Source organism: Lepidochelys olivacea (genome assembly GCF_965140295.1).
Source record: "Lepidochelys olivacea isolate rLepOli2 genome assembly, chromosome: 1".
NCBI lineage: Eukaryota > Metazoa > Chordata > Testudines > Cheloniidae > Lepidochelys > Lepidochelys olivacea.
The window spans coordinates 298,037,223-298,053,367 of NC_140411.1; the positions used below are offsets into that span (position 1 = coordinate 298,037,223).

At 43.1% G+C, this 16,145-nt stretch overlaps 1 protein-coding gene across 1 annotated transcript in view; it reads left to right on the plus strand.

The window, feature by feature from the left end:
* Positions 1 to 9,528: 9,528 nt before the first annotated feature.
* TWF1 (twinfilin actin binding protein 1) overlaps positions 9,529 to 16,145 on the plus strand; it is a 32,587-nt gene continuing 25,970 nt past the window's right edge. Inside the window, exons 1-2 of the mRNA XM_084628495.1 lie at positions 9,529 to 9,997; positions 14,318 to 14,395. Of these exons, the coding sequence (XP_084484621.1) occupies positions 9,973 to 9,997; positions 14,318 to 14,395 (103 nt within the window). The 5' untranslated portion in view covers positions 9,529 to 9,972. The remainder of the gene's footprint in view (positions 9,998 to 14,317; positions 14,396 to 16,145) is intronic.

The window sequence follows — 16,145 nt, forward strand, 5'->3', positions numbered from 1 at the left end:
CAAACAATGGAAACTTCCTTAAAATTGTGGAGCTGATGGCTGAGTTTGATGCTGTACTCCAGGAGCATCTAAGAAGAGTCACCACCCAAGAAATGTACATACACCACTACCTCGGAAGAACGATTCAAAATGAGATCATACAGTTATTGGCAACAAAAGTCAAACAGAAGATTGTGGCAGATCTGAAGTCAGCAAGATATTACTCTGTTATTCTGGACTGCACACCTGACAGCCATACGGAACAAATTACTTTAATGGTGCATTTTGTAACAACAACAGAACCTAGTGAAAATGTCCCTGCAATGGTGACTGTCGGAGAGCATTCTCTAGAATTTATTGACATTGATGATACAGGAGCTGGTATGATAAATGTGCTTCTTAAAAAGCTGGAAGATACGGGAATTGCAATAGCTGACATGAGAGGTCAGGGCTAATGGTGCCAACATGAGATGTAAGAACAGAGGAGTGCAGTCACAGATCCGACCCTCGAGCTTTTTTTGTCCCATGCAGTTCTCATTCATTGAACTTGGTGGTCAGTGATGCAGCATCAGCTTCTAGTGAGACTGCTGAATTTTCTAATGTAATTCAAAGCATCTATGTATTTTTCTCTGCATCAACTCATCGATGGCAATTTTTGAGCAACATCTGGGAACATCCTCTCTGACACTGAAACCACTGAGTGCCACACGATGGGAAAGTCTAGTGGAGGCGATAAAGCCTATCAAACACCAGATTGGGAAGATAGATGATGCCATAGTTTCCATTATGGAGGATAATGCTATGACAGGAACTGTTCATGGGAGAACAGTGGCAGAGGGAAATGGAATCACCAGAAACATACATAACTTCAAATTTCTTTGTGGCTTAGTGTTGTGGCATGATATACTGTTTGAAATAAATGTTGTAAGCAAGAGACTCCAAGGTGTTGACCTTGATATATCTGGAGCAATGGAACAACTGGACAAAGCAAAGTCATACCTACTGTCTTACCAGTCAGATGAAGGATTTCAAAACGTTCTGAAGAGTGCACAGAAGTTGGCAGAGAAACTTCGCACTGAAGCTATTTTCCCACCCATTCAAGAATACAAGAGTCACCGAAGAAGACATTTTGATTACGAGGCACAGGATAATCCCATAAGAGACCCCAAACAACAATTCAAAGTTGAATTCTTTAACCAGGTGCTAGATTGTGCAATACAGTCAGTTGAAGAACATTTCATGCAGCTCAGGGAACACAGCAGTGTATTTGGGATGTTGTATGATATTCCAAAACTCCTCACTATACCTGAAGAAGACCTACACCAGCAATGCAGGGCACTAGTGACAGGGTTGACACATGATGACATGTGCGATATTGATGCGAGTGATTTAGGTGATGAACTAAAAGCCCTTTTAAGATACATTTCAGCAGTGTCAAGGTTCCTCCCCCACTCTGAACTCTAGGGTACAGATGTGGGGACCTGCATGAAAAACCTCCTAAGCTTATCTTTACCAGCTTAGGTCAAAACTTCCCCAAGGTACAAAATATTCCACCCGTTGTCCTTGGACTGGCCGCTACCACCACCAAACTAATACTGGTTACTGGGGAAGAGCTGTTTGAACGCGTCTTTCCCCCCAAAATACTTCCCAAAACCCTGCACCCCACTTCCTGGACAAGGTTTGGTAAAAAGCCTCACCAATTTGCCTAGGTGACTACAGACCCAGACCCTTGGATCTTAAGAACAATGAACAATCCTCCCAACACTTGCACCCCCCCCTTTTCTGGGAAATGTTGGATAAAAAGCCTCACCAATTTGCATAGGTGACCACAGACCCAAACCCTTGGATCTGAGAACAATGAAAAAGCATTCAGTTTCTTACAAGAAGACTTTTAATAAAAATAGAAGTAAATAGAAATGAAGAAATCCCCCCTGTAAAATCAGGATGGTAGATATCTTACAGGGTAATTAGATTCAAAAACATAGAGAACCCCTCTGGGCAAAACCTTAAGTTACAAAAAAGATACACAGACAGAAATAGTTATTCTATTCAGCACAATTCTTTTCTCAGCCATTTAAAGAAATCATAATCTAACACATACCTAGCTAGATTACTTACTAAAAGTTCTAAGACTCCATTCCTGGTCTATCCCCTGCAGAAACCAGCATTATATATATATACACACAGACAGACAGACCCTTTGTTTCTCTCCCTCCTCCCAGGTTTTGAAAGTATCTTGTCTCCTCATTGGTCATTTTGGTCAGGTGCCAGCGAGGTTACCTTTAGCTTCTTAACCCTTTACAGGTGAGAGGAGCTTTCCCCTGGCCAGGAGGGATTTCAAAGGGGTTTACCCTTCCCTTTATATTTATGACCAGCAGGATCTACTCCAAAGGCTGTTATGGAATATATGTGCACAAATAAGATGACCACCCTCTTTCCAAATGCTTTTGTTGCTCTGCGCATACTTCTAACACTTCCTGTAACTGTTGCCAGTGAAGAACACAACTTCTCCAAGCTGAAGTTAATAAAAACATATCTACGCTCCACAATGACACAGGAGAGGCTGGTCGCCCTTGCAACCATCTCAGTAGATCATGAGCTGGCCCAGACTGTGGACCTTCAGGAAGCAGTTCAAATCTTTGCAACCAAGAAGGCATGGAAAGCACCACTTTGATTATTCAAACAGATAAAAATGCCAGTGTTTACTATGAAGACAAGAAAAGTTACATTTGCTGTTCAGGCGTTTGAAAGTTAAGTGTTACTTAAAATTTTTGAATAAGGCATTTTAAGTTGTTAGTTCTCCTTTATTGGGGTAGGTAGCAGAGCAGTACCATGAGAGGAGTAGAACAGGAAGAAGGCAGAATTGAGACCTTTCAAAGTTTTGGCTCAAGCGAGGGAGCATGGGGGCGTCATTTGAGCTCCCCGCCTCAGGTGCCAAAATGTTGTAGGCTGGCCCTGGCTAGGCCTGGTATAAAGTATTTGAGGCAAGGTTTAAGTTGCCTGAGCATTCCTGATTTTTTTACTCCTTCACTTTGCAACCTTAAGATTATTTTACTGTAAAGGGAAGTTCTGTTGTTTTTTAAAGGAAACATAAAAACAAAGAAATGCCATCATATATAACTATTTACTAGCTATAACTAGAACACTGCGTACAACCCAGTATATTCACAGGGGGATTCCTTGTGTGCGAACATGAAAGTGTGTATTGGAGGGGAAGTGCTCCCCAAAAAGGCCAGATCATATTCTTCCTGCACTTACACATTAACGTTAAATTCCACTCAGCTTACTTATGCACATATGTGCAGTACCCACAGATCATTCATAGGTTATTATATTAAAAACTAACCAGTGGGCATGGACAAACTAAGTTTAAACTGTTGTAACTCAGCCCAATGAAAAACTAATTTTCCACCAGAATAGCCAAATGCACATCTTTGCCATATATATACACATACTATCTCCTTACCAAAGTTCATATTTCCAACAGCTCCTATTGGGTTGCTATTATTCTTCAAAAAGAAATTGCAAAAAAACAAAACAAAACATCCTCACAGGAACTGGGTTTTTTTTTCCATTCCCTTTGTTTAAAAAACAACCTGAACCATTTTTGCTTGTATTTTCATAACTCTGAACAAATGGGACAAATTTCAGCTCAAAAGGGTCATTTGACATGTTTATAAATTATCTTTTAGAATATAAATACTTATGCAGCCTGAAGTGTAGGTCTACAGTTTTCTTCAAAGTAACCCAGATTTGGTGGTGCTGAGAAACACAGCCCTGAAGCAAATAATTTCAGTAGACAGAAATACTCTGGTTCATTGAAAAATGAGGTTGTCTATGGTACAAAAATATAAAATACAAAATTCCATTACAAAACTGTAAACAGCTAACTAAGTTGCCCTTTTTGGCCACCAGTCAAAATCAGTTAGTCGAAGCTATAAAGCAGGTTGAATCAAGATGATGAGTCATCTTGACAGCCAGTAAGGCTAATTTTAAAATGGTTTCTCTCACAAGTATTACCAGCACATGCACCTGACTAAAATAGGAGTAGTAGTGTGGGAATAATCTTTTCACATTCAGTTGCCAGCAGTTTGAGGTCATTTATTTTATTGCAGTATCAACCACTACAAAACCAATTTTTCACCTAAGTCGGGAAAAACAGATTTCCTGTGCATTGGTCTGTAATTTTCCCTCTGAAAGCTCTTGTGAAAGAAGCTGCGGTCTCATTCAAATATAAATCAATTCAGAACACTGCATCTTTGCAAGTGGACAGGTTTAAAAACACACATACACACACACAAAATGTATAGTAGTGGTAAGGCTGCAGATCAGTAGTTATAGGATTTATATATCACTCGTACTATTTTAAAACAATGCATAAAGGAAAGTGCATACCAAACACAAACTTATGTACTTCCTATGGTTTCCCCTATTAAGGATGAAGCCTGCTCACCTCTAGAAGGACCAATACGCAGCAGGACCATTGTAGTTCTACTAGACAGTGTGGGAGGCCAGGAATCTGAGAGGTTGTTCTGAAGGAGGAAAAGAATTCCATAGCTCCCCGTGGGATGGAGCCAAGTGCCATGGCAGCCTACTCAGTGGGAGCACATGGGGTTTTATATAGGCCGGGTGTCTGACTAGTTGGTCTACAAACTGTGCATATATGCTGTCCACAAACAACATGAAGATACAAGTGTGTTTGCTAGCAGCTACTACTTATAACCTATGGACTCCAAGGAGTGGCTGCACAAGTGATTGGAAAAAGCAATAATCAATTTGCTTAGGATTTGTTCTACAAATATGAATTTTATTCAGTCCCTCAAAAAGTGCATCCCTAGGTCAAAAAATTCATATGTATGGCTTCAGTAGACAGGCCTCATTTATATCCTGAAACTACATTCAAGGACATCAAAGTTATCACCAACTTGATAACAGGAGGGACACAAAATCAGTTATACATTTTTATATATAATATAAAACAAATGGAACAAAGGGAAAGTTAATAGCTTCTAATTTATATTTATTGCTGTGAATTGTAGACAGTTGATAAAGGAAGCAAAAGGTCACAAGGCGAACTCTATGGCCAGCAGAATTAAGGACAATATGAAGGAGGGTTTTTTGTAATTACACAGGAACAAAGGAATCTTATTAGTCCATTACATGAGGGAAATGGTGTCATGTTCTGGGGTGCAGTCCAGGCCAGTAGGGGGTTGTGTCCCTACCTGCCTTATAACCCTAAGTGCCTCAAAATGCTCTGTTGCTGTGGTTCTCTTATCTGGACACTTCCAGCTAGCAGAAAAGCATGCAATGAATGTCGTTAAGCAGATCTGATTCCAGCAGCCTGCTTGTTACATCCTTGCCACACTCTGACCTCGTCCAGCCTCGTACATCTGGCAAGATGACCCTGACAGCTCACAGTTCTGAATTTTCCCCAAATCATGTGCTCTGCAAGGTCCAGCCCTCTCCTGGAGCATTCAGAGAGAAATTAAGGGTCTTTTGGTCCTTTAAAGATACAGTACTCAGCAGTTTGCCACATTAACTGAAGTTAATATTTGTTTTAAATCAAACACAGCAATGTGTTTGATTTAGATTAAAAGTAAAACAAATTTATTAACAAAAGGAGATAGGATTTTAAGTGAGTTCAAGTATAAAAGATAGAGTTAGAAATGGTTACAAGCAAAGAAAAGCAAATAACACGTTCTAGAGGCTAAGACTTAACAAAACAAGCTACAGCCTTTGTTCAAAGTAGTTTCCTTAGTAATCTACCTCCAGCAAGACGGCTGACCAACCCCTCTGGTCAGGATTTCCCACAGTCTAAAGTGCTTGGTTCCTTTTTCTTCTTAGGTAAAACATAACTTAGGTTTCTCTGCCCCTCTTTTTATAGCCCAGTGAACCTTTAAATGGATTCTTTTGAAGGTTATCTCCCCGCAAAGAAAGTCCATTCAAATTGTGAGGAAGGCAACATGGAGTCTCCTGGTGAAGGAAGTTTCAGCATGAAACCAGCATGCTGGCTTCTTCCCCCACTGGTGTTTGCTAACATGCAAATTGATCTATTTCTTGCAATCTGATCCCTCTGTTGCCTTGATGGTTCTGTTTACATTCTATTGCATTCCCAATGCCTCTTAATGTACTATGGAAATACTTTCCAGGTGGCTGACCCTCATTCCTTTGTCTAGCGTGGGGTAACTTTAGCCCTGCCTGGCAGACACACTTTGCTAACAATTTCCAATACGTTGTAATTTTGAATTTGTCCTCCATACATACAGCACACATTAATATTCATGATCAGTATTATATTAGCTTTCTATGGTGATCTTACATGACACCTTTCAGATACAGGTTATGACATTAGTGGGAAATATGCGTGAAATAGTGAATGGATTTGCAGAAATGGGTTTCCCTGTGGAGGGGCAATAGATGGCACACATTCCAATTTTGGCACCAGACCACCCTGCAATGGAATACATCAAGAGGAAGGGGTACTTCTCCATGGTGTTGCAGGCGCTTGTGGATCAGTGTGGGCGTTTCACTGACATCAACGCAGGGTGCATGACTCACGCATCTTTCGGAACACTGGCCTGCTCAAGAAGCTGCAAGCAGGGTCTTTCTTCCCGGACCAGAAGATCACCGTAGGGGAAGTCAAAATGCCCATTGTGATCCTGGGAGACCCCGCCTACCCCTTAATGCCATGGCTCATGAAGCCATACATGGGGCAACTTGACAGCAGCAAGGAGTGGTTCAACAACAGGCTGAGCAAGTGCAGAATGAGTGTGAAGTGTGCATTCAGTTGTTTAAAAGCCCACAGGCCATGCCTGTATGGGAAGTTGGACATGGCCGATGACAATATTCCTATGCTTATAGCTGCATGCTGTACACTCCATAATATTTGTGAAGGGAAGGGTGAAAGCTTCACTCCGGTCTGGACCACAGAGGCTCAGTGCCTGGAGGCTGAGTTTGAACATCCGGAGACCAGGGCTATTAGAGGGGCACAGCACGAAGCCATAAGGATCAGGGATGCTTTGAGGCAGTAATTTGAAGCTGAAAGCCAGGAATATTTGTTGCTATGCTCGGGATTGCAGTGCTTGTAATGCTAGGAGGTGATTGGTGCACATGATGCAAGAAGGGACCTTAACAATTGTATGTTGCTTTGTAGTGCTCTTTTTGCTTTCACTTAATAGAATAAAGATTGCTTTCAAACAAACACAATCCTTTTATTGAAAGACAACAACCAGAGGAGAGAGTCAAAATGAAAAAATTCATCAGCAGGGAGGGGGATGGGGGAATGGAAGGTCTCAAAAGGAGGAGAGGTCCCGGGACAGCTACAGATTTGTGTATGTCCAGGGATCATACCCAACCTTCTCCTTTGGAGTACAATGCAGTTCAGATTAAAATTTGAGATTTTAATGTAGTTTTATGTGAGTTAAATCAGTCAGCTGGCAGTTTTCTGTCCTCCATATGTGGCAGTATCCTTACAGAAACTATTGAATGTAAATTGATTAAACTAATACTTGGCATAAAACATTCAAATAGGAACAAGAGATACATGTTTAAATTAACATCTAAATTGTAATGATGAACTACAACAGTTTTTCCATACATAGGCATGTGCATCTGTCAGCAGGATAGAAAGTAATGCCACAACAGAAAGAATGGGCTAGAGCAGTGTTTTTCAAACCGTGGGTTGCGATCCAGTACTGGGTCGCAGCACGTAAGGCACTGGGTTGCCTTGCTCTGGTCAGAGTTGCTGACCGGGACATTAGAAGTCCCATTGGCGGTGCTTCCCAGCTAAGGTGGGCTAGTTCCTACCTGTTTTAACACCGTGTTGCACTCTGGAAGCGGCCAGCAGCAGGTCCGGATTCTAGGCAGGGGGGGGCCACAGGGCTCTGCGCGCTGCCCCAAGCACTGGTTCCGTGCGCCCATGGCAGGAGGGGGTGGGGGCGGTGCGTGCGGATGAGAGTCAGACACCTCTGCCTAGGAGCCAGATCTGTTGCTGGCTGCTTCCAGGACACCATGTGGTCCGCAGTGCCAGGACAGGCGGGAAGCAACTGGAGGTAACCCCATGCCCCAATCCCCTGCCCCAGCCCTGAGCCCCCAAAACCTGGAACCCCCTCCTGCACCCCAAACCCTTTATCCCCAGAGCCTGCACCTCCAGCCCAGAGCCCTGACTCATCCCTGAGCCCCCCAACCATGGAGCCCCTCCTGCACCCCTGATCCCTACCCGAGCCTGTACACCCAGCCCAGAGCCCCGACCCCCCTTCCACACCCTAACCCCATGCCCCAACCCTGGGCCCCTCCCACTCCCCTCATCCCCAGCTTCATTGCGTCAATGGGCATCAACAATTTTCTTCAACTGGGTCCCCAGAAAAAAAGTTTGAAAACCACTGGGCTAGAAAAACCTTTGCCCTGTAACTGATATTGCTGCTAAAAACAGCACAAACATGAGATTATCTAATGTTTTCATCAAGTACTTTGGCAACTGATTAACTTTGTAGCGTATTTGAGGCCACTCTACCCAAGCATAGTCTACAGACCTATTACTCCAGTTAGTAAGCATTACAGAGTATTAAGTCCTCTCCTTATTAGAAAGTTGTGAAGTGTTTTCCATTTTAAGACTGAGACTTGATTCCCTCCTCCAGCTCATCTTAAGTGATCACTCTCCTTATAGTTTCAGAGTAGGAGCCGTGTTAGTCTGTATTCGCAAAAAGAAAATGAGTACTTGTGGCACCTTAGAGACTAACCAATTTATTTGAGCATAAGCTTTTGTGAGCTACAGCTCACTTCATCGGATGCATACTTATAGTGTGTATGATAAACACCCATTTTTTCATGTTCTGTGTGTATATAAATCTCCTCACTGTATTTTCCACTGAATGCATCTGATGAAGTGAGCTGTAGCTCACGAAAGCTTATGCTCAAATAAATTGGTTAGTCTCTAAGGTGCCACAAGTCCTCCTTTTCTTTTTGCAAATACAGACTAACACGGCTGCTACTCTGAAACCTGTAATTAAAGGTCTACACAGCACCTTAAACGTCATCTGTGCTCTGCTGCCAATGGAGAACATCGGACAAAATGTAAAGTTCATCAGAGAAGCTATTTCGGAGATGAAGTTTTTAACAAATAATTGTGGCTTATTTAATGGCAAGTCCTCCAGTTGTTTTGTGTGTGCGCGTGATATCCTCTTACAAATAGCTTGGCAGCCAAATGTATTCCAGGTAAGTGCCCTTGACGGGGTTTTCGTTCAGAGGCTGAAGTACTTCACTAGGGAATTGTTCGCTTCAGGTGCACTGAAATCACCATGGCAGCCTCCAGCAAACCTCCCAACGGTCTGATGGACGCTTCACAGTTGCACCTCTGGCCCTGGTGCTGTGTATCCCCAAGACTCCTGCCTGTGCACGGATCGCTTAGCCCCGCCCCGCGGCGCGCTCCCAACCCCGGGCAAGCCCCTGCTCCCCCCGCCAGCCCCGAATAATCCCCCACTCTAGAAACGCTCCCGCGGCTGCCCGCCCCGCCCCGCCCCGCCCCGCCGCTCCGGCCCCGCTCCCCGCCTGCAGCGCCCGCCCTCTCGGGCCTCTCCCCCGCCGGGGCTGCGAACGGGCCCCTTGCAGCCCAGGGCGGGCGGAGAAGCCGGCCGGGGATATTCGGGAGCTGTCTGGCCGCGTGGGGCAGGCGGGGGGGAAGCGGCTGGAAAGAGACAAACCCGCCTCAGCGCGGCGCGGCGCGGGTGTCCCAGGGGCGGCCCCGGCCCGCGACACGCCCTGGGCGGGAATCGGGATCCCCCAGCTACCGGCTGGCCCGCCCGCCCGCTCGCTCACGCCTCGAGCCGGCTCCCGTCCCAGGGCCCGCCCGGAAGGAGCCGGGCTCCCGGCCGCTGAGTGGCGGGGGCGCGTCACGTGCGTGTCCCGGGCCAGCCTGACCCCCCGCCCCCCAAGCCCGCCGGTTCCTGACCGAGGTGCAGACAGAGCCCCTGCGTCGCGTCCCGGCTCCATCGCGGCATGTCCCACCAAACCGGCATCCAAGGTACCGGCCTGGGGCTCCCCAGTGTCCCTCTCCCCCCAGCCTCTCGCTTCTGCACCGGCCCTGGGGCTCCCCAGTGCCCCCCGCCGCCTCTGCACCCCGCCGGGGATCTCCAGTGCCCCTTCCTCTCCTTCCAGCTTCTACAGCCCCCCCTCGGGGGCTCCCCAGTGCCTCCTTCCTCCCCCCAACCTGTGCACCCCCCCGGGCTCCCCAGTGCCCCTCCCCCCCAGCCTCTGCACCCCCCCCCGGGGCTTCCCAGTGCCCTTTCCCCCAGCTTCTCCACCGCCCCCTTGTTGCTTCCCCCAGCGTCTGCACTGCCCCTTCCCTTTTCCTCCCCTCTTTTCCTCCAAGCTGCCTTCTCCCTCATCCCACTCTAGGGCTTTTAAACTGCCCCTGCTCTCTTGAGGGCTGAACTGCCTGGTTTTCCCTCCCTCCCCGAAACCTTGAAATTGTCCCTTCTTCTGCCCTTATCCTTCTGGGTTAGAGACCAGGCAGAACAAGGTCTTTGTTCGTAACAAGCCACCTGGGCCCTGACTATGATGCTTGGGTCCTCTGTAATCCTTTGCCTAGAGCACGCATCTATGATTGATTAGCAGTCTGTGGGGCACCCAGTGGCCCCAAAACTGTGGGGCAAGGTGAAGCACAGAAGGGCACAATATGTTTTGTGCATAATTGTACAAACCATATAGCTGGAAGGAGGAGCATAGAAATGCAGGGCTGGAAGCATCCAGAGAAGTCATCAAGTCTAGCCCCTGGCGCTGAGTAGGACCAAATAAACCTAGACTATCCCTGACAGGTGTTTGAGATGGCTGGGAAGTGATCAAATGTTTTAGATGTAATCTGATGATTTAGAATAGCTGGGGAGTTATGGCTTCTCTATTCCTTCCTCGTGCCCCAGTATAAATTGATTATTTGCTCCCTGTTGGAGTAAATCTGAGTACTTGGCTTGTGGCTGATATTGTGTTAATTGGATGCTTTATGTTAAAACCTCTTTTGCAGACACTTACTGTATCCATAGGGGAGTTAATGAGATGTTCTATGTATTTCAATGTCTCTGCTTTTGAGGAATTCATTTTCTGTTTAAAAAATCCAATTTATATTTGATATTGCTTTTATTTAGTTCCTTTGTCTTGTTGGAACATGGGACAGGCAAGTTTAATAAGATAAAATTCACATCTTCAATTCAGGCATCAATTTTAACCTGGCTGCCATCTTTTAGATTTTGGTCTGCATGGGACAAAGTCTCATGGCATTATGACATCATAACTTTTGAGGTTGTTGCATCACAGCTTTATCTGGCCAATACAAAATCTTACTTTTTATATTGCTAACCATACTTCTCAACCCTTGGATGACCAAGACCAGAAGTGTCCCTGGGGGAAAAAAAATTAGTCTAGTTAGTTGTGTATTGGATTGGTAACTGGAAGAAATAAAACCTCCCTGTTCAAAAAATTTGAAGAGAGGTAGGAAGTCTCCTCAACCATTGATGAAAATAAACTGAAGCATTTATATGTGAGCATGGATGATAGCATAGTTAGGCACCACATATGCACCTGTCTCTTTGATCTGGACATGTGACTAAATCAAGACTGTTTGTTTCCTGGTTTGGTAGTAGACTTTCATCTTGCTGTAACTATGGTTATATTGTGTGATTACTTGGGAAGGGCAATGTGCACAGTTCTGCAGTAAATCCTATAAATAAATTAATTTAAATTCAGCTATATTCAACAGAGTTGTTAAGACTAGAATTGTGGTGATAGACATTTGGCTGTGTGTGTGTGAGTTCCCTTTGTGTGCTGCCCCAGCCCTGTACAGACAGCTGGCACGGCAGACCTTGAGAGAACTGCCCAATGACCACAAGATCTGTTAAGGAACGACTATTTTGTTGACTATAAACCTTCAGCCAGGTTTATAGTCAACAAAACACGGTACTGGTATCCCACAGACTCTACTGGACTACTAATACATGTATGTCCATAACAATGGACCAGCTCAGTGAACGGCGGGACTTTCTGTTTCTCCTTAGGCCAGACAAAGATACTCCCTCTGAGATACATCTTTATACCCCGATACAAACAAGTTAGTACTGTCCCTCTAACATAGTTAGTTACTGCCCCCTGACGTGGCTAGTTATCACCCATCAGCTTGTACGTATTGGTTCGATCAAAACATCTCTATTACGTACTGTCATCCTGACCGTATCTTTTATGAGGAGTCAGTGTGTTCCTGTTATCCTTGGGGAATTATTTTGTACCATCCTTGATATCGGGATGTGTTTGCATGAGTACTCTGTGACTAGCACTTCTTAGGAACGTGTATTTCTGCAATATCAGCCCTATTCTTGCCAGATTCTGTGAGCAGGTCCTGCCTCATAACAGGCCTCTGATACAAGGACTTATGTCTCAGTCTCTCTACCTACTACTAGAATAATCCTCCCAGGGTTCAAACACAATCTTCAACATGCGTGTATAAATGAATTTGCCATCTTTCCTTCATATAGATGTTAATGATTTTAAAACATGTTTAACTACTTTCATAGTATAGTTTAGTAGTGTGGATAGGGCTATAGAAAAATAATAGCACTGGAAGTGGTGAAATCCCACTGTTTATCTTGGTGGAGTAGATTTGAAACCTAATTATGACTACCTAACACCTGCATATTAATCACTTCAGTTCTGAAAATGAAACCACAAGCATCCAGTTAGTGCGCCTTCTACGGTTGCAGACCTCATTTAAGTAGTTTTTTGATACTACAGATATAAACAAAGATAATTTGAATTTTTCTGTGGGAAAGTGGAGTAACAGACCTTCTCCTATTTCCTTCCCAGTGGCCAGCAGGCTGTGCTTGGCAAGGAAGAATGAAAGAAACCAAAATGCTGCTTCTCACTTTCAGCAGTTAGGCGGGGGCAATGCTTTCAATTTGCATTTTGAAAGTTATTTTCACAACCATTAGGGCTAGAGACTTTGAGAGAGATTTTAATCTAATTTACAGTGACTTTCAAAGTGAGTTGAAAGTCTAACTGCAGTTAGTGCCTCAAAATATCTCCCCCTAATATTTTTTTAAAATGCAGACGTAGATGGTAGAGCACAAGGGAAAAACCCTCCAGGGGAATGAAGCTGCCCCAGTTCAACCTCAGATCCTTATAATACACAAAGATATACCAAACATTCTGGATGATCTAATCAATCATCTATAAATTAATTCATTTACAAAAATGATTAAAATGTGACTTTGCAAAGTATATTTGAGTGTGTAAAAAGATGCAGCCAACAAGCGCTACAAAGGAAATTTAGAGGTTAAGACAGATGCTTCATTCTAAACTTGTCCTATTATGAAAAGTGAGGGACTGAAAATTGTTATCAGACACATACTAGTGTGAGATAGATATGAAAGATGAAAGGGAAGCTTCATCAGTGGTACTCAGGGGCCCCTAGGAAAGACCAACAACCAGATGCTAAAAATATCCACCTGTATGCTTCTTGGGGTTCTCTTTTACGCATACGGTGACCAGATGAAGCGGAGAAAATATTGGGACACATGGGGGAAGCAAAAAAAAAGAAAGACAGACAGAAAGAAAGAAAAGCTGCTGGAGTTGCCAAAGCAAAAACAAAAAAACAATAAAAAACGCCGGAGCGGCCAAAGTCGCAATATTGGGAGAAATGGCGTCCCGACTGTTCATCGGTTGGGACGCAGGACAAAGACCTAAAAATCGGGACAGTCCCGATTTTATCGGGACGTCTGGTCACCCTATTTACACATCACTCTTGCAATGTATCTAGCTAGTAGGCAGTTTATAAATTTGAAAAGTATATACCTGAGCCTGCAGGAATCCTGAAGCTATTGCTTTAAGAGATGTAACATAATCCATCTCCATGGAGTATTAACTGAAACCTAAGAATGATGACGTAAATGTCAGCATTGTTAAGTGTTTTATTGCTGAGTAAGGAATACAGGAAAGAGAGCTAATTGTTCAGATAGGGTTGCCAAACCTCCAGGATTGGATTAAAGATTCAAGAATTAAAAATTAATCTTTAATTAAAGATTGTCCTGTGATGAAACCTACAGGAATACATCCAACCAAAACTGGCAACCTTATGTTCAGACCTTCATAAGATAATGTGAATGGAGCAGGAGTTGTGGGTGGAAATTGGGGAAAAATAACTGATTATTTGTTTTCAGTCTGACTTCTGGTAAAGGTGCAGCTGAATGGTTTAGTACTAGCCTCTTTTTACGATCACATGAACAAGTGTACTTTAAACATACTAATTGTAAATAGGTGAAATGCATTAATTCAATTACTAATATCTTTTTTTCTTTTCCAGCTAGTGAAGATGTTAAAGATACCTTTGCCAGAGCAAGATATGGACAATACAGGATTTTAAAAATAGTTATTGAAAATGGTTAGTTTTATTTTAATATATATTTTATTTCTGTTAGGTCTCGTTCTATTTTAGTATTTTACTAGTTATGTTTTAGTGACTTGCATGTGCAAGTAAAGAACACACACACCTAATCAGTGCTAGTGTCTTCCACATATGAAGATGTGATTGAATTTCAGTGATGCTTCAGTGCTTTCCAGTATTTTCATCTTTTGCTTTATATTGGAAAAAAAATTGTCATTTCATGTCAGAGTAAGTAGTGTTGTGTGGCTCGTCAATAATCTCAAAGGATTGAAACAATTTATTAAAACAGTTAAAAAGGAGAGGTGGGTAGAGAGTGGTATGAACCCTTGTGTAGATTCTTTTGGTTGCTTTCTACTCGAGATTTTAACACTACAGCAAACCCCTTTGGATGACTTTTAAATGTTCCTACAACTACAGTAATGTAGTCTGCATCCCCAGTCTTGCAAGAAGTATAACTATTCCTTAGTTCTCATGCACAAATAACCAGATTATTTTTTATTGAAAATAATTTGGTGCAATACATGAAATTTATCTTTGAAAGTTTTGAGGCAAATGTGCAAAGCTGAAAACATATGGTCAAAATATGGCATTCACCAGCTTTTTATTTTTTTTTAAATTAACTTATAGCCATTAGCTTTTTAAACAAAGCTTGTTGTGTTTAAATCTACAGTTGAATCAATCTCTTTGAAACATTGCATAATTTAGTGTCTGGCTAAGCACAAACAGACCTTTTGGTTTGTTCCTGGAGCTCAGGCATCAGCACTGCTCTGAAACAGCTGTAAGCTGGAGAAGCATTTTTGGTATTACAATGTAAATGAGTCCACTTTGACCTTCCCTGCCTTTGTCTTTTTTGGGAAATCTCCCGCCATTGCAATACCCCTGCTCCAGCACCACAGCACTGGAATAATCAACAATAGATATTCTAGTGTAGGCGGGACAATGTGATAAGGTTTTTCCAGATTAGGTTAGCAAATATTGACACACTGTATGCCTGTTGAATTTCATTGACATCAGCAAGGTTGTGTGTGTAAATTTTATGTTCCATCTCATCTCACTTTTAAATAAAGCATGGAGGCAATAAGAGGGGAGTGTCTTCCATTGTGAGTTCTATGTGTAGACACAGAAAATGGAAACAAAAACCAATATGATACTGTAACATGCTGTTCAGGATACCCAGAACTGAGAGCCACTGTAGTAGTTATAGGTAGTTTCTTTACCAGTCTTCCTTTTCCAGCAATGGATATGGGGATCCTGACTAACAGCTAGTCCAAGGTGCTCGTTTTCTCTGTTTCTTCAAGTGAAGGATAACTTAGGGGTTCTCTGCCCCTGTCTTTATAGTCCAGTAAACCTTTGAAAAGTATATTTCTGAAAGTTCATTGACCCTGTTTCAAGAGGTAGAAGGCTTCCTGCTGGTGCAATCTCTATCCTCCATAGAGAGTAAGTGATCGCTTTTTCTCTACTTGCTTTCCAAATGGTTTGTGTGCTTGTCTTTCTTTGGTCACACCTTGCTCAATTTATATGGGAGACATATTCAGTCAGACAGAACCACATTCCTTTATCTGAAGAAAACCTGTTTATTAATTCCCCCAACATGCCTGGTTTAAACACATTTTCATCATAATTCCAGCACATCTGTATAATCTTTTGTGGTTTGATGGTACATATATCACGCAAGAATGTTAATGATCAGTGAACTATTAGCTTTCCAATGGCTTATTACATTACACCTTTTAGATACAGAGTATAA